At 55.7% G+C, this 27,071-nt stretch overlaps 3 protein-coding genes across 15 annotated transcripts; 1 reads left to right on the top strand and 2 right to left on the bottom strand.

Moving 5' to 3' along the window:
* Positions 1-216: 216 nt before the first annotated feature.
* REC8 (REC8 meiotic recombination protein) lies at positions 217-10,333 on the top strand. 4 transcript variants are annotated; one of them, XM_060096426.1, is made up of 19 exons: positions 217-4,411; positions 4,512-4,580; positions 4,698-4,840; positions 4,925-5,000; positions 5,093-5,213; positions 6,546-6,621; positions 6,974-7,053; positions 7,293-7,377; positions 7,511-7,583; positions 7,662-7,753; positions 7,912-7,961; positions 8,287-8,433; positions 8,732-8,798; positions 8,902-9,068; positions 9,249-9,294; positions 9,558-9,624; positions 9,691-9,822; positions 9,894-10,000; positions 10,112-10,333. In XM_060096426.1, exons 1-19 carry the CDS (start codon positions 4,356-4,358, stop codon positions 10,201-10,203), a joined length of 1,746 nt encoding a protein of 581 aa, XP_059952409.1. In that variant the 5' UTR covers positions 217-4,355; the 3' UTR covers positions 10,204-10,333. The 4 variants fall into 4 exon arrangements, with proteins under 4 accessions (XP_059952409.1, XP_059952410.1, XP_059952408.1 ...); XM_060096427.1 differs by having other exon boundaries at positions 6,941-7,053; positions 7,293-7,428; positions 9,249-9,299; positions 9,560-9,624; XM_060096425.1 differs by having other exon boundaries at positions 9,691-10,000; positions 10,112-10,225.
* Positions 10,334-10,336: 3 nt separating this feature from the next.
* Positions 10,337-19,066, bottom strand: IPO4 (importin 4). Of its 6 annotated transcripts, none has more exons than XM_060096415.1 (30): positions 18,724-19,066; positions 18,557-18,643; positions 18,350-18,429; positions 18,231-18,272; positions 17,663-17,792; positions 17,395-17,574; positions 17,079-17,144; positions 16,872-16,973; positions 16,702-16,785; positions 16,281-16,445; positions 16,127-16,180; positions 15,871-15,980; positions 15,473-15,581; positions 15,182-15,311; positions 14,892-15,005; positions 14,673-14,786; positions 14,315-14,435; positions 14,073-14,184; positions 13,864-13,964; positions 13,678-13,755; positions 13,544-13,601; positions 13,341-13,446; positions 13,048-13,241; positions 12,858-12,899; positions 12,433-12,486; positions 12,006-12,214; positions 11,767-11,899; positions 11,582-11,686; positions 10,804-10,873; positions 10,337-10,677 (listed from the first exon to the last, which is right to left on the bottom strand). In XM_060096415.1, the coding sequence occupies exons 1-30, from the start codon at positions 18,790-18,792 to the stop codon at positions 10,547-10,549; spliced, it is 3,150 nt and encodes a 1,049-aa protein (XP_059952398.1). In that variant the 5' UTR covers positions 18,793-19,066; the 3' UTR covers positions 10,337-10,546. The 6 variants fall into 6 exon arrangements, 5 of the variants coding, with proteins under 5 accessions (XP_059952398.1, XP_059952397.1, XP_059952399.1 ...); XM_060096414.1 differs by having other exon boundaries at positions 12,341-12,466; XM_060096416.1 differs by lacking the exon at positions 12,433-12,486.
* Positions 19,067-19,150: 84 nt separating this feature from the next.
* On the bottom strand, positions 19,151-25,807 carry TM9SF1 (transmembrane 9 superfamily member 1). Of its 5 annotated transcripts, none has more exons than XM_060096421.1 (6): positions 25,469-25,807; positions 24,450-24,814; positions 22,468-23,089; positions 21,982-22,167; positions 20,389-20,662; positions 19,151-19,812 (listed from the first exon to the last, which is right to left on the bottom strand). In XM_060096421.1, exons 2-6 carry the CDS (start codon positions 24,795-24,797, stop codon positions 19,419-19,421), a joined length of 1,824 nt encoding a protein of 607 aa, XP_059952404.1. In that variant the 5' UTR covers positions 24,798-24,814; positions 25,469-25,807; the 3' UTR covers positions 19,151-19,418. The 5 variants fall into 5 exon arrangements, with proteins under 5 accessions (XP_059952404.1, XP_059952406.1, XP_059952402.1 ...); XM_060096423.1 differs by having other exon boundaries at positions 25,637-25,807; XM_060096419.1 differs by lacking the exon at positions 25,469-25,807 and adding an exon at positions 25,274-25,462.
* Between the last annotated feature and the right edge of the window lie 1,264 nt (positions 25,808-27,071).

Raw genomic sequence — 27,071 nt, 5'->3', positions numbered from 1 at the left:
CGTGTCCACCTTCAGCCCATTCTCAACACAGAAGAGATCCTCTTAACACATAAATCTTATCACGTCATTCTTCTGCTTGAAATCCTCCATTGGCTTTCAATTCACTCAGGGTAAGAGCCCAAATCCTTACAATGGCCTTCAAGGTGGTATGGTCCCATTCTCCTTTCTAACCTTACCCCTTGCTATTCTTCTCCTCAGTTACTTTGCTCCAGGCTCCCTGAACCCACCAGACATTTCTGCCTCAGGACCTTTGCACTTGCTGCTGCTTTTGTCTAAAACACTCTTCCTTCAGGTAAGCACAGGACTTGCCCCATCTCTTCAGAGAGGGCGTCCCGGAGCACCCAATCCAAATAGCAGCCCTCACTCTTCTCTATTCTCTTATGCTGCCTCACTTTTCTTCATAGCACTGATTACCACTGCGCACATTTCTATCTGTCTACTTGTTTATCATCACTCCTTCCCTATTCCATGAGAACAAGGACTTGTTTTGTTCATTGCTCTATCCCCAGTGTCTAGAGTAGTGCTTGGCACATGGTAGGCATGTAATAAATACTTGTTGAATGAATGGACAGATGAATGAGCAAGTTACTGTGTCCCTTATCTCTTAAACTAGGTCCTAAGCACCTTAAGGGCAGGTCCCCCCACTTTATCATATTTGTGCCCCAGCGTGAACACGTATGAACACTGACAATATATGTACAGTGATCGAAACAATTTGTAAGTATCATGTAGAAACCAATTTAGCCAAGCACCATGGAATAGGGATTGGGAACACTGGAATTCAAAAGAGCAGAGTTCCCAACCAGGCTGCCACTAAGGAGCTGTGTGGTCTGGAACAAACAGTCCATATGGGCCTCTGTTTTCTCATCTGTAAAGGCAAGTCTTGGACTAGATTTTGAAATCCCCTTCAGCCGTAATATTCTGTGGTTGTAAATTTAGGGCAATTGCACATTCCTCTGACACACATTTGCTAAGCTAAGTTTCAGGCACTAATGGAAAAAACAAGAACCTCTCAAGAGTTCCCGGATTGAAGGAACAAGATAAAATGGGGTCAGCTTGGCTGCAATAAGAGCCGAGTCTTTTTTTTTTTTTTTATTAAACTATAGCTGACTTACAATATTGTGTTACTTTCAAATGTATAGCAAAGTGGTTCAGTTATATATTTTTCCAGATTCTTTCCATCATAGGTTATTACAAGATATTGAATATAGTTCCTTGTGCTATACCATAGGTCCTTGTTATCTATTTTATATATAGTGGTGTGTATCTGTTAATCCCATACTCCTAATTTATCCCTCCCTCCCCTTTCCCCTTTGGTAACCGTTAAGTTTTTTTCCTATGTTTGTGAGTCTGTTCCTGTTTTGTAAATAAGTTCATTTGTATTCTTTTTTAGGTTCTACATATAAGTGATATCATATATTTGTCTTTCTCGGTCTGACCTCACTTAGTATGATCATCTCTAGGTCCATCCATGTTGCTGCAAAAGGATTATTTTGTTCTTTTTTATGGCTGAGTAGTATTCTATTGTATATATGTACCACATCTTCTTTATCCATTCATCTGTTGATGGACACCTAGGTTGCTTCCACATCTTGCCTGTTGCAAAAATAATGTTGCTATGAACATTGGGGTGCACATGTCTTTTCAAATTAGAGTTCTCATCTTTTCCGGATATATGCCCAGGATCAGGATTGCTGGATCATAGGTAGCTCTATTTTTAGTTGTTTTTTTAAAAATTTATTTATTTTTGGCTGCATTGGGTCTTCCTTGCTACGCACGGGCTTTCTCTAGTTGTGGTGAGTGGGGGCTACTCTTCATTGTGGTGTGCGGGCTTCTCATTGCGGTGGCTTCTCTTGTTGCAGAGCACGGGCTCTAGGCGCACGGGCTTCAGTGGTTGTGGTACCCAGGCTCAGTAGTTGTGGCTCACGGGCCTATCTAGAGTGCAAGCTCAGTAGTTGTGGTGCACAACTTAGTTGTTCTGTGGCATGTGGCTTAGTTATTCTGTGGGGCTTAGTTGTTCTGCGGCATGTGGTGTCTTCCCAGACCAGGGATCAAACCTGTGCCCCCGCATTGGCAGGCGGATTCTTAACCACTGAGCCAGCAGGGAAGTCCCTATTTTTAGTTTTTTAAGGAACCTCCATACTTTTTTCCAGTATGGCTATGCCAATTTACATTCCCACCAACAGTGTAGGAGGGTTCCCTTTTCTCTACACCCTCTCCAGCATTTATTGTTTGTAGACTTTTTAATTATGGCCATTTTAATCGAAGAGAGGTGATACCTTATTGTATTAATAGCTTGGGGAGACTTCCGTGGTGATCCAGTGGGTAGGACTCGGTGCTCCCAATGCAGGGAGCCCGGGTTTGATCCCTGGTCAGGGAACTAGATCCCACATGCATGCCCCAACTAAGAGTCCGCGTGCCACAACTAAGAAGTCTGCATGCCTCAACTAAGAAGTCTGCATGCTGCAACTAAGAGATTCTGCATGCAGCCAAAGTAAATAAATATTTTTAAATAAAGTAAAATAAATAGTTTGGACTTGCATTTCTCTAATAATTAGCTATGTTGAGCATCTTTTCATGTGCCTGTGAGCCATCAGTATGTCTTCTTTGGAGAAATGACTATTTAGGTCTTCTGCCCATTTTTTGATTGGGTTTTTTGTGGGTTTTTTTGGTATTGCGTTGTATGTGCCGTTTGTATATTTTGGAAATTAAGCCTGTGTCGGTCGCATCGTTTGCAAATATTTTCTCCCATTCGGTAGGTTTTTTCCTTTTGTTTATGGTTTCCTTTGCTGTGCAAAAGCTTCTAAGTTTGATTAGGTCCCATTTGTTAATTTTTGGCTTTATTTCTTTTGCCTTGGGAGACTGATCTAAGAAAATATCTCTACAGTCTATGTCTGAGAATGTTTTGCCTACGTTCTCTTCCAGGAGTTTTATGGTGTCATGTCTGATTTAAGTCTTTAAGCCATTTTGAATTTATTTTTGTGTATGGTGTGAAGAGCTGAGTCTTAATAAAGCAGCAGAAGCATGCCCTGGAGTCAAGACTGGGAAGGATATTCTAGGCCAAAGAAATGGCTGTGCGAAGGCAGGAGGCATGGGGAATGGGATATTTGTTAAGTACAACCATACAACTTACATTACACAAAGAATTTCTGAGGCAAAACAGCTTTTGTACGCTGAGAAGTATGCCCTGCATCCAGCAAAACTGAAGTCTCAGCCAGGAAAACATTCACACCTGGAAAACAGCCAGGTGAGGAATGCCACAACCTAAACTGTTCAAATTTAGGAAATGACCCGACCCTCGCTGCTTCCTGTGAGGTCTTTCTTCCCCAACGACCTGGGGCGGCTCCAAGGCCACCTCATACCCGTTTCTACCTCCCTAGCTCACCATAGGCCCTAGGCTGGGAACAAAGGTGGACCAACCAATTGCTACTCGGTGGGATCTGGAGAAAAGGGCAAAGGTCTAACCGCAGGTCAGGCACCCCAAACAGGGCGTGGCGGTTGCCCTTGGCATCACGCAACCTCCCCGGTAGTTGAAGCACCCTTGTTACCAGGCTCGCTGCAGGTGAGGCTGGGGTCTTGCTCCCCGCTCATTGGTCCGCAGAGAAGCACCTCTGAGGAACCCCTGTTGCCCAGGCGAGGACGAGAGCCCATTGGTCGGGACACCTCACAATGCCCCCCCCGCACCCCCCACCCCACTCCCGCGCGTGCAGGGTTCTTCCCATTGGTTCGCTGCCTGCCTCGGGAGCCCCCTGTGGCCTCCAACCAAGCAGCCTACTTGGCGCACTGCTGGCGAGTGTCCCCAAGCTGACCCTGTTCCCCATTGGCTGCTGTGGGGGCCGCCGCCATCTAATGAGGAGGGAGGCGCCGAGCACCCGAGCACGCGTTCCCTGCGGCGGGATCTAGCTCTGCAGCCGCGGGGCCGGGCAAGGGCCGAAGCTGTGCAAAGGACGAGAGACCGGCTTCTCTGCGGAGGACACCTGTTCTCCCTCCGGACCTGGTCTGGGTCGCAGCTCGGGCTTCCCGTCGCGGAGCTGTGCGTCTCCAATCTGGAACCCAACCCGCGAGGCTCCAGTAAGTACGAAGCACCCACGCAGCGCGCGAACCGGCTCAGGGCGGACGGAGAGAGTGTCCCTGCTCCTGTGTATCCAGTGTGCGTCTCCATTTACTTATCCCCTTAATCGTTTATCCACCCAACGTTTATCGGTTCGTTTATTTGGCATTCTGGGTGCAACTCTCTGCGCCGCTTGTCCACATCCTTCTCTCCGACGGTGTGGGGAAACCCTGTGCCCTGAAGAATTCGGACTGAGATCCGAAAGGAAGAGTGGTGTAGACGAGGGTGCAACCCCGGAGGGACCATGTTCTACTATCCCAGCGTGCTTCAGCGCCACACGGGCTGCTTCGCCACCATCTGGTAAGGGAGGGCTGAGCCAGGGTGGGCGCACCGGGAGGGGAGCCCAGGGATCCCAGCCTGAGGGCTTCTCCTCCATCTTCACTCCTCGTCCTTCTTCCAGGCTGGCAGCAACGCGCGGCACCCGGTTGGTGAAGCGCGAATACCTGAAGGTGAACGTGGTGAAGACCTGGTAAGGCCCAGAGAAGGCAAGAGGGGCCTGGGGCCATTGTGGGTTAGGAGATGGATTACTCTGGGCTGTGGGGCTGATCTGTGGCACAACGGTGATAAGGGTGCCTCGTTCCCCCAGCGAGGAAATCCTCAATTACGTGCTGGTACGAGTGCAGCCCCCGCTGCCCGGTCTGCCGCGGCCCCGCTTCTCCCTTTATCTCTCAGCCCAGCTCCAGATTGGCGTCATTCGGGTCTACTTGCAGCAATGCCAGTACCTTGTAGGTAAGGCTAGAAGGCTCTGAGGTGGGGCAGAGCTGAGTGGTCCTCCCACGGGCTGGCACCCTATCTTGTCCTACCTGCCCGCAGAGGACTTCCAGCACATCCTGGAGCGCCTGCACCGGGCCCAGCTGCAGATCCGCATTGATATGGTGGAGACGGAGCTGTGAGTGTGTCCCTGGGACTGGGACCACCCAGTCTTTGGAAGGGGACCTCCCTGCTTGGCCTCAGTCCTTGACAGCCCCCCTTCTCCCTCAGACCCAGCCTGCTGCTCCCTAATCACCTGGCCAGGATGGAGACTCTGGAAGATGCTCCAGACCCCTTTTTTGGGATGATGTCTGTGGAACCCAGACTGCCCAGTCCCTTCAATATCCCTCAGGTAGGTCTCATTCCCCCTGGCCACCTCAGACTGATGAATTGCCAGTCCGACACTGGGGTGGGGGTGGGTTGGGAGCCTGCTACAGCTCTGCCCCACAGAAGTCATTGCAGTGCAGTTGCCATGGTGGACCCATCCAGACAAGCCTGCTGCACTTACCTATTCGGGACCAACCTAGAGGCAGCTCTTGTCTCCACACCATTCCAAGAGCCAAGCCTCCAATCCATGCCCTCAGTGTCCCTCAGCACTGGGTTTCCCATGTCCTTGTCCATCCATTCCTAACACTCCTACGGCTTAGACAGTGTTACTTCCTTCCTTCAAAGACACCTCCAGGGCTTCCCTGGTGGCGCAGTGGTTGAGAGTCCGCCTGCCGATGCAGGGGACACGGGTTCGTGCCCCAGTGCGGGAGGATCCCACATGCCGCGGAGCGGCTGGGCCCGTGAGCCATGGCCGCTGAGCCTGCGCGTCCGGAGCCTGTGCTCCGCAACGGGAGAGGCCACAACAGCGAGAGGCCCGCGTACCGCAAAAAAAAAAAAAAAAAAAAAAAAGACACCTCCAGTGGCTCCCCACTGCCAACAGAATACTAGCATTTAAGGCTCTCCATACCTTGGTCCAGAGGTAGCCATCCCTACATCCCTCGACATCTCTCAGCACATCCCCTGGGCATCTTTGGCTCCCAAACAGCAGCCTGGCCCCTGTGCCCCAAAGATGCCACATTTACTTCTTTGCTTCTGCTGTTTCCCTCGGCCATAATGGTCATCACCCCTTGTTCTCTTAGAGACCTCGCTCAATTTCTACACTTTTCCATCAAGTCTTTATACCACTCCCGGCCAGAACCAAATGTTGTTCTAGAACTCAGCCCATCACTAGGGCCTTGCTTACCCTTGGTGTTGACTCTTTTTTTTTTAATTAATTGATTTTGTTTGTCAAAACAAACAACTTTTATTGAAGTGTAGTTGATTTACAGTGTTGTGCTAGTTTCAGGTGTACAGCATCCGTTGGCTCTTGCTGGGGTCGTATACAAACTTGTCTCCCCACTAGACCATATAGTCCTTAAGATCAAGAATCTTTTCTGTTCCCTCTGTCCCCAGCACTTGACGTAAGGATGCAGTCCTTCTTTCACAGACAAATTAACACAGTCTAGATGATTGGGTGGGGGCAGGAACGGGAGGAAAGGAAACCGGATGGTGAGTGGGTTCACTGCACGCTGCTGGCAGTGCCACAGAATTAGGTGTAAAGGGCTGTCACTGTCCATTGTCTGAATAAGGTTGTGAAAGTGGGGAAGCAGGGCGCTGAAGCTGAACCCTATCTTTTGTCCCCAATCCCTCCCCAAAGATTCAACACCTCCTAGAGGCTGTGACCCCAGAGAGAGTTCTTGAAGAGATCCCTCCTGAAGTTCCTATAGAGCCAGGTGAGCAGAGAGAGCCTCCTTTTTGGTGAGAGGCAGAGGAACGTCCAAGAGCTGAAGAAATCACTGTCTCTGAGCTGCTTTCAGGAGCGAGGCCCTGTGAGGGGCACCGTGTGTAATGTCGTCACTGCTCACAAGAGTCCTATGAGATCAGAATTATTATCCCCAGTTTACAGATGAGGAAAGTGAAGCCCATAGCGGTTAAGCGATGTGTCCTGGGTCAGCTTGCCAGTGACTAGCCGGGGTCTGACTAGAACCCAGGTGGACTTGACTCCAGAGTCCATGCTTTTGCCTTACCACATGGGTGGGGGGACTTGGAAAGAAACGGGCTGGTGTGACTTCCCTCCCCCTCCAGAAAGGATTCCGGTCACTGCACCGTCTCCCGAGGCCATCACGCTCCCGGAGGTGGAGCCCATACGTATGCTTAAGATTGAGGTGAGCTGACCCCCTGCACACGGAGCCTGAGGCCCAGAGTCCTGCTTCTGCTGGCCCAGCCCCCCTGCATCTGCTTCCTTCTGCCCCCAGAGTCCTGCCTTCTCCACCTCCATTTCCCCACCACTGCCCCCAGCGCCGGAGCACCCACGGGCTTCCTCGGTCTGGCCCAGCCCTGTGGCATGTCTCTCAGACAGAGATGGAATTGAGTCCCCTCGCCTTGGTTCTCCCTTTCCCGACAGGGTGAACGGGACCTCGCAGAGATCAGCCGCCGAGAGTTGGACCTGCTGATCGCAGAGGAGGAGGAAGCCATCTTGTTAGAGGAAGGTCGGCTAGGCAGGACCATCTGGCCACGTAGGGCCCGCCCGGTGCTGGATGGTCAGGCCTCCGGCACGGGCAGTCTGGGCTGGACAGTGTTCCCATCTCTTCTGTGTTCTGAGCCCTGACCTTCTCTTCGCAGAGTACAAAGAGGAGCTCCGGGTCCCAGAGAGGGAGATCACAGTCCCCCCGCCCTCACCTCTAGCTCTTCCAGAGTAAGGGCAGGAACCGCTGGGCCAGGTAGGGGTCATTGCTGGGAGGGTATCTTCATTCTGTTGCCCATTTCCCCTCAGGGTGGAGGAGGCTGCAGAGCTACCTCCAGTTCGGGTCCGGCCCCCCGAGGAGCTGAAGCCACCAGCCTGGGAGCCCGAGGCCCTACTTCCTGGTGAGTACCTGCCATGCTGGGGTCCTTCCCGGGGGTCCCTGCACAGCTGCTGCAGACAGTGGCCCCGTATTCTAACTTGCTGACGGGAGGACTCTAGCATCTCGCCTGGGTGGCTTTGAACGCAAAGGGTGTGGGGCAGAGCTTGAGTGTTTTTGCAGAGGTAACACCCCCGCTGGAGCTGCGTCTGCCACCCCCCGTCAGCCCAGAGGTGAGTAGTGCTCCTCCAAGCCACCTCCTTTTCGCCCTCCTCTGCCAGAACTGCTCACCCATTTTCAGTTTCCCCAAGCCGAAGGCCACTGCTAGCTTCCACAGGCCTTTGAGCAAATTAGTAAAAGGTGCCCCTGTCCACACCCCATCTTATCGGGATGGGCACCATATACAGGGTGGGAGCTGCCCCCGCTTCCAGAGGCCCCACCCAAGCCCTCTCCCAGGGCACCGCTAGGGACGGCAGGTTGGGGCATGTCCACAGTCCACGAGGACCACAGGGAAAGGAGTAATGGGCAGCCTTGCTCCCACCTCCCCTCCCACCTCAGCGGAGGAGGCCCCCAGTCCCCCCACCTCCCAGGAGCCCACCTGCTCGTCGCCGCCGCCGCCAGTTATTATTCTGGGACCGGGAGACCCAGATCCCCCGGGAGGAATTCCAGAAACAAATGCAGACCAGAGCCCACTGCCGGGAGTGTGTGAGTACAGCCCAGGCTCTGGAGGGATGGGGGGAGGCAGGTGCACGTTGGGCCTCCTAAACTCCCGGGGGGGCCATGAGAACAGCCCCCAAAGTGCACATGTTGGGGGTTTGCCCACATATCACTTCATTACCCCGCCTAGCACATCCAGGGGCATCAGTTGAAAGTCCTTTTAGCGATGAGCAGAGAATGAGCCTGAAAGAGCTAGAAGGCCAGAGACCCTGGAACAAGGCACTGCAGGTGGGTAAGGGGCAGTGGCTCCTTCCTAACCGGGCTTCCGGCCTTTCCCACCACACAGCCAATGGTGCAGCCTCCTGAGAGGATGATCACGAGCCCCGCGGAGCTGTTCCGAACCCCGACTCACTGTGAGGAATGGTGGGAGCTGGTGTGTGGGATCCTCGGAACCCCTCTCCCTCACTCCTGGTGTTCCTCACGCCTCAAACCCTCTCCCTGCTGCCCCGTCCTCAGCTGGCCGGCTACCCCAAGAACTGCTGGCTTTCTGGACCCACTGTGCCCAGCCACTCCCGCTTGCACTCAGGAGAAGGCCACCCCTGGAGCCCGAGGAAGAGGAAGCTGAGAGGGAGGCGGCAGCTGAGGAGGAAAGGAGAAAGGCTGAAACTCCGAGCGACATCGAGGTAACGGCACCGTCACTCCTTCCTGCTTCGCCTGAGCTCCAGCAGCCTGCTTTTTTCTGCCCACGTGAGCCATGGGCACCCGGTCCCAGCCAGGCTGGTTCAGGGCTAGGCCTGCTTCACCCCTGCCCCCAGAGCTTCGGTGATGGCTTGGGGTCTTAGTTCTCCTTCTCTCATCTCTAGGTCCTGAGGGAGGCCCTGGAGCCCAGTGTGCCTCTCATGCCTTCAGGTAAAGTACCTGGAGAAGGGACGGTGGAGACCGCCACCCTGACCACTGTCCCAGGAAACGGGTGCCCCAACCACACTGACGGTTCTCGTCAGCGCACTTAACATAAGGAGGCACAGACCGAGTCTCTTGAGTCCCCTCCCCCCACCCCCGGGTGCTTTTAACAAGTCACCGCCAGCTCTGGCACCCAGGTGGGCCAGGTGGCCCCCAAATCCCAAATGTTCAGATGCAAACCCACCCACTCAGGACCTTGCTCTCCCGGACAGAGATCTCCCTAGAAGCGGCCGAGGAGGAGAAGACGCGCGTCAGCCTCGTCCCCCTGGAAGAACGGTGGTAAGCAGCAGCCCCAGCGGGACGTGTGCCACCTCCCTGCCCCGCCCAACCCCCGTGTTCTCCTAGGGCCTGGGCTGAGGTGGAGCGGCCAGAAGCCCCTGCATTGCCCGTGGTGCCGGAGCTCCCTGAGGTGCCTGTGGAGATGCCGGCGGAGCTGCCCCCGGAGCCCGAGCCGCTCTCGCTGGAGGCTGTGCACAGGTACCAGGAAGGACGTGCCTCCGCGGGTGGCCTGGGCTACGGCCTCAGCTCACGGTTCTTGACCCCCACAGGGCAGTGGCACGGGAGCTGCAGGCCAACAGGGAGCCTGACTTCAGCAGCCTGGTGCCCCCTCTCAGTCCCCGCAGGGTGGCCGCCCGGGTCTTCTACCTGCTCCTGGGTGAGCGAGGAACGTGTGCGCCTGTGTGGGGGGCGGGGAGTGGACACACAGGCCAGAGGCTGCTGTAGGGACCCTCTCCTCTGACCAGCCCTCTCCTCCCCTCCTGGCCAGTGCTTGCTGCACAGGAGATCCTTTGTGTGAAACAAGAGGAGCCATATGGGCGCCTCCTGATCCAGCCAGGGCCCCGATTCCACTGCGGTTAGAGCCAGTTTACAAAGCTGCCAGGGAACCGGCTTCGGTACACAACGTCCTGCCTCACTTCGGAACACGTATCTCTATCCTTCCTGCTCCCAGAGCTACTGTTCAAGCAGAAAATAAACTGCCTTCATTACAGGATGGTGTCATGACTCCGTTTGTATTGTCCCACAGCACGACAGACCCAGCCCTAGGGGACACCCCCGTAAGGCAGCAAGTAGGGCTGAGACTCCAAGTGGGTATGAGGCCCAGGCCCAGAATCTTTGGTAAGGTGTGAGCTGGAACTGGGCTGAGAGCTGGTCTTGGGTGTGGGCAGGCTCTGTTCTCTCTGGCCCAGCTGCAGCCCGCAGTCTAGGTGAGGCCCAGGATGGCCTGGAGCTCCTGGGCCTTGTTGCCAGGCAGGGAGCCCAGTGCTGAATGGAAGCTGTCAGCGTGCTGTTTGGCCAAGAACGTCAGCAGCAGCAGCAGCGACGCCTTGGTGTCTGGGTGGAGAGTGAAGGGGGGAGGAGTCTGGGGAGGGCTGGCCCCCCATCCCGAGCTGCCCCAGGCCCCCTGGGCCCTGCTGCTCCCTGCCTCCCCCCAGCCCTGCCCACAACTGCCACCATCACCTGGTGGGACCTTGTTCTCGGCCAGGATGAGGCTGCAAATGCGCAGGAGCTCTGGAGCCACATCTACAACCTGGGGGGAAAGAAGGGCTGACTCGGGCAGAAGCACCCCCGGGCCCCAGCACTGGGGTGGGTGGGAGGAGCCCCGGAGAGGCAGTCTCCCACCTGGGGTGTCTGAGCAATGCTGACTAACACACATGCCAAACTGTGAACCATGGGAAGAACCCTGAAACACGGTGGTAGTAATGTTTTTGGTTTTTTTTTTTTTTCCGGAGAGCATGAGACTGTGACCAAAGGTATTTGAAATCACGGCCTTAAGACCAAAAGAAGCCCAGACACTCAGGAGCTCCACCCACACAGTAGTCTGCGAAGATGCAAGACAAAGGTGATGGACACGAGCACTGGGACATGCATCCCGAAGCTAGCCACTTGATGCAGACAAATCTCATTCAGAAAGCAGAGCTGCTCTGACTGGAAAGGATGGTGGGGTGGCCCAAAGGGCCCAGGCTCCATGGAGCACAGTCTGAAAGAGCCTGGTCTAGGAAATCAGCCTAGGAAAGCTGTGACTTCTGGCTCAGACCGGAGGGTGGAAATGAAACCTCCCTGAGGAAAAATGCTACCCGGTGAGAGGAAGCCCCTCCTCCCCCCTTAAAGGCCTTGGCTGCCAATCCTTGCACACCAACAAGAAAGCCGAGAAGAGCAGCCTACACTGATGCCAACCCTGCCTGTCAATGAGACTGAAGCATCAAGCCCCCTCTGAGGGCCCCAGCATCGGGGTTACCTGGTCAGGGCTGCTCTGGTACAGGAAGCTGAAGAGGTGCCCTAAGGTGACCCACTCCTCCAAATCCTCCTTCAGTGGCAGGGCGTGCAGCAGGGCAGCCAGCACCTGGACACACAGAGGACTCTGGCCTCCAGCCCTGCACCCTCCTCAGCTCCCTAGCCCTGCCTGACGCCCCCACCCCTCACCTGGGGCTCTGGTTTCCTCGTGGGACTGGCCATCAGCAGGCGGGCAAGTGCCCCACAGATGTTGTCACGGACACGATCATGGCGCTCCCTTGCCAGGAGGGGCAGCAGGAGCCCCAGCAGCTTGGGGAAGTGTCTGGTCCACAGTCAAGGAACAGGCACACGGGGAGACTGCTCCCATCTCGAACCCCAGGGACACCCTCCCAACCCCATCTGGGCCCCCTCCTGCAAGCCGAGGATACTCCTGGGCAGGGCGACCCCCGTGCTCTGCCAGCACGCCCAGCCCAAAGATGGCATTGCTCCGCACCTCGGGGTCCGCCTCCCGGGCGGTGCTCAACAGCACGGGGAGCAGCCGGGACACAAACTGGGCCGAGGCGGCACCCAGGCCCTGAATGGACTCCGCCAGTGTCCCCACCACAAAGGACTTCTCTGCCACTGTGCAGCCCTGTTTCTGGTGGGGGGAGGAGTGCGAGTCAGCCTGGGACTGGGACCAGGTGGGGAACTGAGCACAGGGGGCACAGGGGGCACAAGGGGCACAGGCGGAACGGGGCTCGAAGCCAGAGGACAGAGCGCTCACCGTCTTGCAGAGCAACAATGGCAGGAAGCCGGCAAAGAAGGGGGCAAAGGCATCTCCCCCGGCCGCAGCGGCCAGGGCAGGGATGGCCTCACCAGCATGCTCCAGCAACATGGCGTCGTATTCAGCCTGCAGGGCCAGGTCAGAGGCTGGACACCAGGGCCAGCTCTGAGACTGGGGGCACCTCCCACCATACTCCTCCATGGCTGCAGGTGGTCTCCCTGAGGGCTGCCCTTGGTTGACAGGACTGGCCCCTTCCAGGCTGGGTTTGTTTGCAGCCCAGCTTTCCCTCCTGGTCCTCCTACTCCCACTATCAATCCAAGCCTGCCCCGAATCCCCACCCCCAAAAAGCCTTCCTTGAATACCCCACTGCCTTAGTGGGAGTGGGGTTGGTTGTTCCGAGCCACTACCAATCTTTTAGCAAACCCTGTACCCCCAGGTCAAGACAAGCACACTGTCCGCCCCGTCCCGTGGAGACCAACTGGGCTGCCTGGTCCCAGTTTGCACCCGTAGCTCTTACCTGGTCCTCATCCTCCTCCTGGTCGGCGTCCTGACAAGCTGTCTGCAGGAAGAGGGCGCTCGGCTCAGTCTGGGCTCTCCTGCCCCTTCTCCTTTCCATGGGTGGAAGGAGGGGGCAACTGGACTGGTAGCCTCCGGCTAGCTCCACCCAAGGCTGGGCCACCTCACCCTGCAGCCCGCCGGCCCCTCACCTTTCCCTGCAGCACAGCCTTGAGTACGTGGCAGAGCTCAGCAAGCCGCCCGGGGGGCTGTAACGCCAAGCTCCCAGAGCCACGCAACACCGCCGTCAGGGCCGAAAGCACGGCCATCACCACCTGGCGCTCCCGCTCCCCGTTCACTGCCCGCACGTAGGATGGCACCACCCGGGCCAGGGCGGCCTGCAGAGCTGGGGATACGATTGGCTGAAGCCTTGGTCAGCCCCTGCCCCCTCCCCACCCACCCCGTTTCCAGAGACCCCAGGTGGGCCCCGGCCTAGCCTTCTCACCAGCAGTGTTGGGTTCCGAGGGGCAGCTTTGACAGGCTTTGTGCAGCGCACAGCAAAACTGACCCAGGGCCTCGTGGGCTGCCTTCCGCACGCTCAGGTGAGGGCACTGCGGCACGAGGAGGGGCAGGACGTGTGTGCTGCATGCAGGGCCGGCACAGCTCCTAGCCCCCAGACCCCCCCGCCCCGCCCCCCACCCCACTCACCTCCAGCAGTGTGAACACTTCTTCAAAGACAGTCTCCATGTAGGGAAGGAAGGCCACACTGTGGACAGACACACCGCCATGGGGAAGGGGCTCCCAGGAGAGGTTCCCAGTGCCGAGGAGAGGCTGATGCTCACCTGGCATTCACAGAGATCTCCCCCAGCGCAGCACAGGCGTCTTCCTTCTCATCGAAGAAGGCGTTTTCCACGCTGTACCTAGAGTAACGTGGGGAGGCGGCAGCAATCAGGCACCAGTAGAAGCAGAGGTGGCCCTGGGCCCCTGTCCAAGCCAGGATCCCCGGACCAGAACGGCACCCTCCGCACCCTGAGACTTCTGAGTCCTCCTCCTCTTCCTCCTCCTCCTCTTCCTCCCCACCGCGATCGTCGTCAAACAGAAGGAAGGTGCTGCTTCCATCGTACTGAGGCTGGAATGGGGAGGCACAGCGGGGACTTTGGTTCAGCTGGGCCCAGGAGAGAGATCCCATCCCAGGCCTGGCCGTCCCCAACTGGCCCAGCCCACCCTGTCTGCTCACCACAATGCCCTCGGTGGAACGCAGTGACAACAGCATGAGTGTGGTGATTCGTGGCAGGTGGGGAGCGAGGCTCTCACCCATCAGCCCCGATAAGGCTGCAAAGAGGCTGTACCTGGTGGAGACAGGCAGAAGCTGTATAGTCCTACCTGCTGTAGCCAGACAGGATGGGGGAGCCCGGGGAACCCACGGTCCAGAACTGGAGGACTGGGGTCTGGGTGGGGGCGGGGTGAGGGCTCACTCACGTGCAGCGCCGCAAGTCAGGGTCGTCTACCTGGTCACACAGGCCCAGCCCCAGCTGGCAGCATTCCTCAGCCAGGGGCCTCATGGGCTCCCCTACTGCTCGCACCAGCACCCCAAGTGTCTCTGCAGAGGCAAGGGCTCGGTTAGCACCAGGATGAGGCACTAGGCCAGAGGTGTGCAGGGCCAAGGCCTGAGAGACCAGAGATAGCTGGGCGGGGTAATTCAGAAATCCCTTCTACTCCTGGGTACGGTGAGAGCGCAGGAAGACACCTGTGCTGCCCCAGGGCGATCTCGTGAATGACAGGCGAGCATCGGCCCTTCCCCAGCACTGGGAAGCCCGCCTAGGAGTGCCTCGCTCACCCAGGCTCTGGATCCGCACAGGCTGAAGGTCCTCATGGCCTGTCAACAGGAATTCCCGCAGGTGCTCCACGATGGTGGGGAAGTAGGGCAGCACGGAGGCCTGGGCAGCCGTGGCTGCGGCACGGAAGGGCAGAATCAGAGCTGGAGAGCGAGCAGGGACCACTGCCGCAGGCACCCGGAGTGAACCCACGATGCTCCCACCTCCTGCCTCCGACTCACCAATGGCCCCCAGGGCGCTCACAGCCAGCTCCTTGGCCCTGGAGCTGCTGGGATTCCTCAGAGGCTGCAACATACACTCCATGAGCTCCGTAAGGTGGTGCTGCACTTCAGGCCCTGTGGGAGAGGGCACCCCTCTACCAACCAACCCAGATCTCCTACCTGCCTCCAGGCCGACCCCCCACATCCCTCTCCCCACCATGGGCAGTGGTTCGGGGAGCTGCACCCCCTGCCCCCTTCGGCCAAAGCAACAGCCCCATCCCCTCCCTCACACCCCCAAAGGGCATCGCCACCTAGGTTCTCCACGAAGTTCTCCAGGGCATAGCAGGCCTTGGCTAGGTGACGTGTGCACCCAGGAGGCACGGACTTTAGGTAGGCGAGGAGCAGTGGCATCACTTCCCCGGAATAGCGGCGAATGTGGGGCTGGAGGAAGGAGAAAGGAGGCCTGAGTCAGCTCAACTGCAAGGCGCGCACCTAAGTACTGATGGCAGCAGGGGTGCCTGAGGGATGGGGCCGAGGGGAAGCTGGTCTCTGGGACAGGTGGGGACTCTGAAACAGTGGCTGCCCACATCGGCCTTGCTGACCTGTAGGTTCTCTGAGAACTGGCCCAGGGCAAAGAGGGCAGCATTGCGCACAACCTGTGACGGGTCCTCCAGGCTCCTGCACACGATCTGTAGCAGTGGGGACAGCAGTCTAGATGGGGCGGGACAAGAGGATGGAGTCTGAGGGGCAGGACCTGAGATCCCTGGGCTGAGCCACTCTGCTGTTTCCCCTGGGAAAACTAAGGCTTTTTGTCACCGGATGGTGAGCACCACCCGCTGACCCCGACAGCTGAGGAATCTTCCAAACCAGGACACTTGAGTGTGGGAGCAGATACTATTGATGACTAGGCTCAAAGGACAAGCGGAGACCAGGGCTGCCGTGGGCAGTGTGGTCCTCCTCCCCATGGCCCACCCTGACTCCGAGACAGGGGAACAAATACCTCTGCCTGATGTGGTCCCCGGCTCCATCAGAGAGCACGGCCAGCACGAGGAGCCCAGCCTTGCGCTGGTATGGGCTCTGGCTCCGCAAAGCCTCTTCCAGCACGGGCATCTAGGGGAGCAGATGGCACTCTCCTGAAACCCCAGCACGAGCCTGCCCGTTCCTGCGGCAACAGGCCTTCCACACCTACCAGGGCCCAAACATCCTCAGGCTCGGGAGACTAGGCAAACCCGGGGGTAGGACAAAGCCACACTTACCAGCAGGGGACAGAGCTTCTCAGGGGGCAAATGGAGTGCCAGCATGTCCACAACCTGGAAAAGGACAGGGAGAATTTGCTGGACTCCATCTCTGCCCCCCAACCTCCCCCAACGACCTAACACCCCTGCCTCCGGCCCCTGTCCCACATCCCACCTGAACGGCAAAGTGCTTGGGCGTCTCTCCCGCCAGTCCAACATCCAGCTCTTCCTCCTCTGAATCCTGGTCCTCAGGATCCAGCTGACCCAGGGGGGGCTCGGCAGCCATGATGGGGAAAAGGGTGTGCAGCAAGGGTGGTAGGAGGCGATTCTTCAGTAAGGCCTTAGAAGGGAGAAAGGAACGGTGTCCCTGAGAATCTGTTCCCAAGATGGACTCACATTAGAAATTCCAGCCTGCCACGCCACAGGGGGTCCAGGAGGAGCTTCCCAATCTCCTAGCCAAGAGCTGGGCTGAGTCCAGACCCAGCCTGGAACATCTTAGCTATGGTACTTTACATATCCCCAGATGGACAGAAAGCTCCAAGAGTGAGATGAAGAAGAGGATCGAGATGGGGCGATGCGGGTCAGAAGGCACTCACCTTGCTCTTGACTTTGACCAAGAAAGTGAGACAGCAGAGACTACGCACACGTATCGCATCACCCAGGGCCACATTTCCAGCCACCTGCCCAGAGACCAGCTCGAATCAGAAACCGGCAAGGAAACTCCCAGCAAAACAAGCAGCAGGGACAGTGCCGACCCCGGGCTCACCTCCAGGCAGAAGGTGAGGACCTCTGAGAGGTGGGAGGTGATGATGGGCAACTCTGACTCCAGCAACTCATCCAGGGCCTCCAAGGCCTCACAGGCCTTTGTCTGCCAGACAGAGAAGTCACGGGGTTACTATGCTCTTCTTCAGTGGACCAGGATGAATGCTCCTGCACCCTCCTTCCAACAGAGCTCCTACCCGAATGTCCTCACCTCGTCTACAGGGATGAGAGTCTGCACAGCCACGATGAGCTTGGGCACCAACATTCGCACGAGAGGCTGGAGGACACAAGATGAGCTAAATCACAGAAAGCACGATGCAGCCTAATCTCCAGCCCCAGAAGCTAGCAGCTTCCTCGAAGCCTGCACATAGGAGGAGCCTAGGCACAGCCACCCACAGGATCCCCTCTCAACTGTTAGGCAGGACAAAAAGCAGAGAAAGAATCTTAAGTAGCTCTGCATCCCGCAAGGGTGAGGACACGAAAGCCCAAGGGTAGGGAGCCAGGGAAGGTGAAGGCCCACATCTCACCACATCATCAGTGCCAAGGTAAGGGGCCATGGTGGTCAGAGTGCGCAGGGAATAGAAGAGGAGCCCAGGAGAGCCCACATCACCAAGGGTCTCATTCAGAAGCCGAAGAAGCTCCCGGTGGTGGGGTCGGAAGGCCTCAGGCCGGGAGGTCACCACCACACTTAGCAGCAAAAGCCCCATCTGCCCAGGAAGAGGGGTTGAGAGGGAAAAGCTGACATGGTCTATCCAGCCTCTGGGTCCCTTCCTCCCACCAACTGTGTGATAGTACCTCTCTCTCAGGGACGTGGAGGCTGTGGATACTGTGCTGAAGAAGCTGCATGAGCTGAGGCCAGGCCTCCAGGCCTTCTTTTCGAAAAACGGTAGCTGAGAGCTGGGCCAGGCTAAGACTCACAGAATGCCTGCAAACAGGAGAGATTCCCCACCCCCAATCACCCTCCAGTACCATTCCCTGTACGCGATGGCCCTGCCTCCACGGGGTGGCCCGGAGAGAAACCTCCAGGTGTGCGCACAGGGCCTCTGCCAAGTTGGGACACAGAAGACAACGCCTCAGAGGGACACTAGCAGCACAGGAGGTGTGCGGTCCGCTGAGGGGAACCTCACGCATATGCTGAATGTCAGTTCTGCTCTTCCGACTCGGCTTTGGCAGACCATCACAGCCCACGCTCAAGAACCTTCGTCTTTAATACAGCTTGAGAGTCGTTCCTCCACCCTTGGTCTAGAACCTAAGTCCCTGCCCCCCAAGCGCCAGCCTGGAGCTGAAAAAGAAGGCAGAAACCCTGAGAAGCTCTCAGCCTAGAGTCAGTTAGGGCCCCGAGAGGAGGCAGGTAGGCACTTACTCTGTCTCTCTCTGGAGAACCGTCAGGATCAGAGACTTGATGCTAGAACACAGGTGGCAAGTATTTGGTACCCAAGAACCGCCTCAGCCCGGCCCCGCCCCACCCCTGGCCCAGCCCACCTCTCCCGTTGCTCGGCCGCCAGCCGTCGCCAGCTGGTGCTCAGTCGTCTGCGGGTCAGTACGGCCGCGAACTGGCGGATCTGGGACGAGGAATCAGGCACGTGAGGGTCCGGGCAGGAAGGTGCTGACCGGGTCGCCGAGGGCAGGAGCTGGGGCTTGACATGTGCGTACTATAGGAAACTCAGCAGGAAGCGGCAGGAACCTTACCTGAGGGTCGCCCGCCGAGGCCAGCAGTTCGCAGAGCGCGGGCAGGGAGGCGGGGTCCCTAAGAGCGGTCTGGAGCTGCTCGGTGGCCTGGGGAGAGCCTGGGGTCAGAGTTGGGCCGTTCCCGCAACGCCCCCGCTGGCCCTGGCCCGGTCCCACCGGCCCCATACCCGGCGGATGCGCTCGGTGTCCGGCAGCAGCAGCTCCCGGAGGATCTGTTCCAGGCCGGCGGGCTCCATGGCAGCTGGGGAGCCGCCGCTGCTGGGCCGGAGGTGGGGGAGGGACAGCACGTGGAGGTTCCGAAACCCGCTTCCGGCGGAAAGGGCGTTGCTCCGCGCCCCTCTCGTCACCAGGGTGATTCAACTCGCTTCGCGCAGAGCTCGGGCTCCGCCACTTCCGTTGGGCGGAGCGCCGGCTGAGCCGCGGAAACAGGGCCCTGGAAATGAAGGTTCCGCTAGCCGACAGTTCCTCAGCTCCGTGAAGAATTCGAGTTCCGAGTTCCGTGCATTTCGCGGCCGACCCGCCTTCCTAGGGGACAGTGCCCTTAACAGCAGGGCACGAGTTCCTATATCCAGACCAAACCCTCCAACTACAGGATCCTTTTTCTTAATAAATTTTATTTTGGTATTGTAAAAAGAAAAATCAGGACCAAAAAAAGGCAACTTAAAAAGCTCAAATATATACTTCTTATATAATAGAGGTTTATAATTTCCAGGCCCTCTCTGGGGAAGGGAGGCCCAAAGGGCAAAGGGGAAGGCAACAAAACCATCACACAACTCAGTCACTCAATCAGAAGAGATGTTGGTAAGAGATCAGTAGGGCATGAAGAAAGGGAAAGAAGAGTGATAGTTTTGCCACCCGAAACTCAGTCCATCTTGAGGTTAACATAGATATAACGGATGAACTTTAGGGAAGAAAAAAAGGAGATGGTGCCCAGCATGAGGAAGAAGACATAACCAGTGAGTAAGGAGTAGCCAAAGAACTCTACTGTCTGTACCACCCCTGACATGTTGGAGCGCCGGGCATAGTAGAAAACTGAGTAGAAGAAGATGAAGAGCCCCGTGGAGCCAACACTCAGCACAGATCGCCACCACCAGCGGTAATCCTCCCCAGACAACTGGAAGTAGGTGAGTGCGATGGAGATGCAAGCCCCCACGCTCAGCAGGATGGCGAAGACGAAGAAGAGGATGCCATACAAAGTGTACTGCTCCCGACCCCAGACTGTGGCAAAGATGTAGTACAGCTCCACAGAGATGGCACTGTGAAGAGAAGAGACGATACACAGCATTAAAGGGCTGTGCACTGCCAGCACAGTGGCCAGGCCAAAATCCAGCCACCACCCCTCTGTGTTACTGGGTCACTGTGGAAAGTGGGCCCTCTCTACTCCCTGCCCTGGAGTTCCTGGCTTGAGGGGGATTCTTTTACCTATGATTAGCTGCTCTCATTTCAAGAACATCTTCTTTGGTAGGTTGAGAGCAGGGATCTTGTCTGTTCTATTTTCCACTGTATTTGTCTGGCACTAAAAGGTACTCGACAAATTGGATGAGTAATCAAATGGGTTTTAAGCCCCACGTGGTGTCGCCAAAGTCAGAAACTAGGAAGACAATGAAAGGAGCAATGTCTCTGGAGAGCTTCACAAGTGAGACACCCTCATATTTGAACTGACTCAAGCTCAGTCCTGGTTGGAGAAAGGAGGAACCATTTAGTGATCTCTTAATGGTACAGCTGAACGAGGGATTATCACTGACAATGGGTTACGGTACAGGGTGAGTACGGAAGGGGAAAGTTAAGGTCAGGATCCTGAGAGTGATGGCCATGGAATAAAGGGAGGATACCTGAAAGGCAGGAAGCCTCCAACAGTCATGTGGACGAGAGGAGACTTGTACCAGGGCTGGGGCGGGATTTCCCGAGCTATGTTCTTGGTGCGACAAGGTGCATCAAAGAGGCTAGCGTTGTTCTTCCCGAAGATACCTCCAATGACAGTGAGGGGAAAGCCCACCAGCAGCCAAACGGTCAGAAGCAGCAGGATGGTGGTGGCTGGCAGAGCCTGTGTTGAACCATTGGCCCAGTGCACAGAGTTCACCACGCTCCACGTCAGGAAGAAAGGCACTGCAGGGATGGGCCCCAGAGGGAGAGTTAGCACTAGGAGCTCATCCCTGGGAGCACCCAATCAGACTGGACCTAAAGGGGTGAGCAGTGAAACATCCCGCTCCCAGGCTGACTCCACCCTCTCGTGTCTTGTTGTTCTTTGTTCCTTAGCTTACCAACACTCCCTCCCCTACCCATTATCATTAAGGATCTAGGCAAGCCGTTACATAATGATCTAAGAGTGACACAAATCCACCTGCCTCCAAGGGCCTGTCCTGCCGTGGCACTGGTGATTCCTAGTATGAGACATTCCTTTGAATTAAGGCTCTGTTTTCAGAAAGCCCTGGTTCAAATGTAAATGTGGTAGAACAGAAATCAAGACACTTAACAGTTGGAAACACAAGAGGTTCAGAATGCAAACTACTACTGCCTTTGAAAGGACAAGCTGGCTTGGAAGGCTAGAGTAGGGAGGCCCACTTTCAAAGTTAAAAAAGCTTGGGGATGGACTTCCCTGGTGGTCCAGTGGTTAAGACTCCACGCCTCCAATGCAGGGGGCGCAGGTTCTATCCCTGATCAGGGAAGTGGGATCCCACATGCCATGCAGCGTGGCCAAAAAAAAACTTGGGGGGAAAAAAAGGGAGTCTCAAAAGATAAATTCAAGAGTGTTATTTCAGTGTAATGGTTGAGAATACAGGCTCTAGAGTTTGACTGCCTAGGTCTGAAACCTGATTCTCTGCTTTTTAGGAGTATAATCTCAGGCAAGTTACCTAACCAGCCTGAAGTTCAATTTCCTCATCTGTAAAATGGGGATAATATTACCTACTTCGTAAAGTCAGCGTGAGAATTAAATGAGATGAAGGGGGCCTCCCTGGTGGCGCAAGTGGTTGAGAGTCCGCCTGCCGATGCAGGGGATACGGGTTCGTGCCCCGGTCTGGGAGGATCCCATATGCCGCGGAGCGGCTGGGCCCGTGAGCCATGGCCGCTGAGCCTGCGCGTCCGGAGCCTGCGCGTCCGGAGCCTGTGCTCCGCAACGGGGGAGGCCACAACAGTGAGAGGCCCGCATACCGCAAAAAAATAAAAAAATAAAAAATAAATAAAAAATAAAAATAAATGAGATGAAGGCATGTCAAGTGCTTATCACGTTGCCTAAAACATTTCAAGGGCTTAATATTTAACTATGCAAAAAAAAAAAGAAATGCATTTTTTGTCTTTTGAATGGTTTCCTTAGTGTTTCTTTTACCTATTTCATTCCCTTGAAAGCCCTACTCTGACTCTATCTCAGGTTCCATGATGTGTTCTAAGTTCCTAAATTGGCCCACCACGGAAAGGGCAATCCTCACCAGAGAAGAGACTGGTGGTGAGAATGATGTTCCACACCCAATGCTCGCCTCCAATCTGCCGGTAGAAGTGGCTGGACACGTAGCCAGAGATGCAGCAAGTCAGGGCATACAACAAGATGGCTGCTGAGTTAATAGCCCCGTGACGGTGCACATTGAACATCCCCAGCAGCGCCATGACAATAATGCCTGCAGCGTGGTAGTGGAAAGCCTGTGTTAGGTCTCACCTATCCCTCTTCCGGCAATTTCATAGAAATCAGCCAGCCCCCTTTCTCCCAGACCCAGGGCTTCCATCAAAACAATATCCCCCAGTTCTGTTGTCCAGAAAACCCACAACAGAATATACACATCCTTGCTAGAACCATTCCACCCCTTAGCTCTGCCCCTCACCTTGGACAGAAGAGAAGATCTGTAGATCTTTTTCTGAACAAACTACCTACTTAGTTCTACCCCTTGAGAGAAATCCCTAATTAATTTTTATCACCTTACCAGTGCCAAGGGCCAGGAACTGGGCACCCACACCAAGCACAGCACAGAGCAGACCACGGTATGGAGGGAAGCGGAAGACATCTGTATGGATAATTTTCCAGCCATTGTCACCTTGGTCAAAGTCATCACCAGAACCTCCAGAGGTTGTCTCTTCATCCAAGTTGTACCGAGCCAGGTCATTTCGAAGCACACGCATGAGAATGACAGCCACAAAACCCACCAGTAAAAACACAAGCACCATGGAATTAATGATGGACAACCAATGGATTTCCAGTGTTCGGGGAAAGAAACCACCATCGTCACCACGGCGCCTGTCACTCCGACGCTCGACTGAAGTCTCAGACCAGCGCACACTGTAGGTGTGGGTGAGGCCTAGGAACTCATCAGGTCGTAACCCATCTAAACTGTGGGGCTTGACGTCCCGCACTGAGACATTGGCAAATATAATTCGATCTCCGTGGAATTCTAGGTGGAAGTCCAAATGGGTCCAGAGTCCTATCTTGTGGCTGTGAGGCAGGAAGCCACTCTCCTCCATGTAGCCCACAAAGCCACGGATTGGCAAGTCGTCCACCACAAATTCAAAGTAGTATAGTTCCTCAATGGCCTGGCGCAGCTGTTCCACCTAAAAAGAGCAAGTTAGGAGTCAGACAAGGCCTCCCCAGGCATTGTATTAGAGCAGGATTTCAACTTCAGCACGAATGACATGTTTTTTTTAAATTAATTAATTTATGTATTTATTTTTGGCTGCACTGGGTCTTCGTTGCTATGCGCAGGCTTTCTCTAGTTGCAGAGCAGGGGCTACTCTTCGTTGTGGTGCGTGGGCTTCTCACTGCGGTGGCTTCTCTTGTGGAGCACGGGCTCTAGGCGCACGGGCTTCAGTAGTTGTGGCCTGTGGGCTCAGTAGTTGTGGCACACGGGCTTAGTTGCTCTGTGGCTTGTGGGATCTTTCTGGACCAGGGCTTGAACCCGTGTCCCCTGCATTGGCAGGCGGATTCTCAACCACTGTACCACCAGGGCAGCCCCACTAATGACATTTTGAGCTGGAAAATGCTTTGTTGTGGGGGGCTGCCCTATGAATTGTAAGATGCTCCGTCCCTGGCTTCTTCTCACTAGATGTCAGTAGCGTCCCCAGTAGTGACAATCAAAAATATCTTCAGAGGACATCCCTGGTGGCACACTGGTTAAGAATCCGCCTGCCAATGCAGGGGACACGTGTTCGAGCCCTGGTCCGGGAAGATCCCACATGCCACGGAGCACCTAAGCCCGTGCACCACAACTACTGAAGCCCGCGCGCCTAGAGCCCGTGCTCCGCAACAAGACAAGCCACCGCAACGAGAGGCCCGTGCTCCGCAACAAAGACCCAACGCAGCCAAACATAAATAAATTAATTAAAAAAAAAATTCTCCAGACATTGCCAGATGTCTCTTGAGAGACAAAAGCCCCCTGTTGAGAACCACTGGGTAGACCCTAGTATGTTGGGATTCTCTTAAATGAGCAAGTATGACTCGACAGGATGAAGGCCTAGGAGGAGAGGGAGGTGTAGAAAGGTCTGCAGTAGACTAAGGAAAAGTGCTCTAAGATAGGAATTGCTGAAGAAAAAAGCATGATAGGGAAAATTTGGTAGTGTGTAAAGGAGCCAGTTAAAAAAGCCGAGGTAGAGATGACAAAAAATGACTACGTAGGTGTGATAGTTGGGACCTTATTACCAACAGAGAGGCTTCGAGTCAGGAACCCTGGGCTCTAATGTCAACTCTGCAATCCACTATCCATGTAGTCTTGAAGAAGTTACTTCTGCGCAAGTATGTTTCTTCATCAACCAAATGCAAATAATAAATACTACCTTCCCTGCCTGTCACATGAGGTTGTAGTTAGAATCAAATCAGATCATTTCCATAAAGGTGCTTTGAAAACCATAAACCTAAGGCACTGTTATTAGGTCCTGGGAGGGAGGGCTAAGTTCTAGTCAGTGTGGAGAGGCTGACCTGTGCGGAACTGAGCTGCATGTGGCACAGAATTCTCTTCTCCACATTCTCCCGAAAGCGGATCTCGTACAAAGACTCAGCCATCCGGTCCCCATCCAGCACTTCACCCAGGCTGAGGCTTTTGTGGCGTATCTTCTCCGGACAGCAGACTGGAAGCTGATAGTAGTGGTAAGTCTCCTGAGGGTTATGGTAAGGTCCCACTTTGTTGACATACAGAATGACGGGGTCGCCGGCCTTGTAGTGTGTCACACCTTCCACCCCTGGATCTCGACCTGTGCCCAGCAACAGCAGCAGCAGGAGTGGCAACCACCGGCAGCTCCAACTTCCAGGGTGGCCTAGGACTGTCATCCTTAAGGCAGCGGAACCTGTTTGGGGGAGTCCTGCAGTTATGGGAACCAGGGATCGAATGACTCCCCAGGTCAGGTTCTTTGAACTGAAGCCAATGGCTCCAATTCCTCCCCTTGGCCTTTCCGACCCTCCCTCAGGAGGCCACCTCCCCACCGCCACACCACACCATGTTCCTCTAGCTCGAACACTGGCCTCCGCCTCTGCTATGTAGCCCTCCCAACCTGGGGTCCCCCTCTCCGGCAGCCCGCCTGCCCGGGACCTCCCCGCGCGCCCCAGCCCGTTTCCATGGCAACGACACGCGGCCCCGCACGTCCGGCACCTTCCCGCCGCAGCCCCGGGGTGCTCTCCGCGCGGGAAGGGCTGGCCGAGGCGGCGCCAGCGGCCTCTGCTGCCCTGCAGCCGCCCTCGCGCTCCTGCCGGGGTCTCCCCCAGAGCGGCGCGCTAGCGGGGGGCCTGGAGAGGACTTGACAACCGACCTCCACGGGGCTGGCCGCCGCGGTGCCTGATCGCAGCGGCTGCGGCCGCACCGCAAAACATCGCGCCCGGCTCACTTCAGTGCTCCCTGGGGAACCTTTCTACGGCTGGAGGCCCGGCCCAGCTCTGGAGACCCCGCGAGTCTCGGGCTAGCCCGTCGCCCGGCAAGGAGCGGGGTGGGGGGCCCTCCCGGCGACCTGAGGGCAGCTCAGGACACGTCAGTCTTCCCTCTTCCGCCTTCACCCGAGGGGACCTCAGCCCGGCGGAAAGCTCCTTTCCTGGAGCCTGGAGGGGGCCACTCCCCCCAGGCCGAGGCCGCTCCGAAGCGCCCAGGTTTCTCCGGCGGGGGGGGTTGCGGTTGAGACCTGGCTACGAGGACACAAACGCCCTTTTTGGATAAGGGTTGCCGCGGGTCCGGCCGCCTATCCCCGGGAAGGTTTGGGTTGGGCGTCCAAGAGCAGTGCCCGCTGCTCGCGTCCAGTGACTGCCCGGGACCCGGAGCCCGGGCGGCGGCTGCGCCCACGCTTAGGGGACGCCCGAAGCGTCTGCCGGCTGAACCAATGGGACTCGCCACCGACTGCTGAGGCCGAGCCCCGAGAGGCGGTTCAAGGTCCTCAACCCGGGCGGGGGTGAGGCTTTGGGCGTCGCTGTGGTAGGACAGCAGAGGACACAGCCCATACAAGGGTCCTAGAATCGGATCTCACCTCACTGCTGCTCTGCCATCCGTCCTGAATGGCCTCTCGCCAAAAAACAAATGCCGTAAATAAAAATATCTTCCCGAGGCTGTACTGGAGGCCTCCCTGACCGTATAGCGACCGTCTCGTGTCCGACGATAGGCAAGCCTGGGCCAGGTTTGGTGCAGAGGCACGCAAAGAGATCGGGTATTTGCTCTTTTACCCCGTGAACTGGGCAGCCTGACGCTTGTTGTTAATTGCAGGTAAAGAACCTTGACATGCTTGCTTCGGTCTCTATGTCTTTATTCTTTATTTATCTCTGTATATGTGTTAGAGCATCTCTTAATTTTGTATTGCAGATTATTCTGGAAAAGTTTATCCTGCCATTAGGGAAATTCCTCTGGAGATCAGACCCAGGGGCCATGACTTCGTTTTGGCCACCTGGGAACAACTTAAGGTTTCCTTTCCTCGAGTAAAGAAAGTGGAAAATCTCAAGCGGTTTCTGGCTTGAAAAGCCCTTCATTTACTCACTTCTGCCCTCTCTGACCCAGCCCTCCTCCCCGCAGGAGGAGGTTAGGTTCCAGGAAGTAGGGGGTTGAGTTTTTTAGACATCAATGAATTTTGTAATTAGAAAAGTAACTTAGAGTGGCTTTGGAATAATCTTTTACGTGACAATCCCCTGGTCTCTAAACCTGGGCCTCCTTCACAATTAACAGCCGCCCCCATAAGATCAGTGCCACCAAGCCTCCTCTGCTTTTCTCTCGAATTATCTTCCAAATTGCCCTCCATGCTGCCTTGGTTCAGGCCCCATCCCCTCACCTAAATTATCATGACAGCCACCTTGCTAGTCTCTTGGTCATCTCTCCCCCTGGATCCATTTTCCATACTGCTGCTGCAAGGATTTTTTCTTTTTTTGGTCTTAAAGATGTCCTATTTCCTGCAACAGTGGTTCTTTTTTTTTTAATTTTAATACAATTTTTAAAGGTAACTTTCCATTTACAGTTATTACAAAATATTGGCTATATTCCTCGTGTTGTGCAATACATCCTTGAGCCCATCTTACTCCCAATAGTTTGTACCTCCCACTCCTCTACCCCTATAGTGCCCCCTCCTCCTTCTCACTGGT

This window comes from Mesoplodon densirostris, chromosome 4 (assembly GCF_025265405.1).
Source record: "Mesoplodon densirostris isolate mMesDen1 chromosome 4, mMesDen1 primary haplotype, whole genome shotgun sequence".
Lineage (NCBI taxonomy): Eukaryota > Metazoa > Chordata > Mammalia > Artiodactyla > Ziphiidae > Mesoplodon > Mesoplodon densirostris.
Note: the sequence above shows the minus strand (reverse complement) of the source record. Positions and strands in the feature narration are given on the sequence as shown.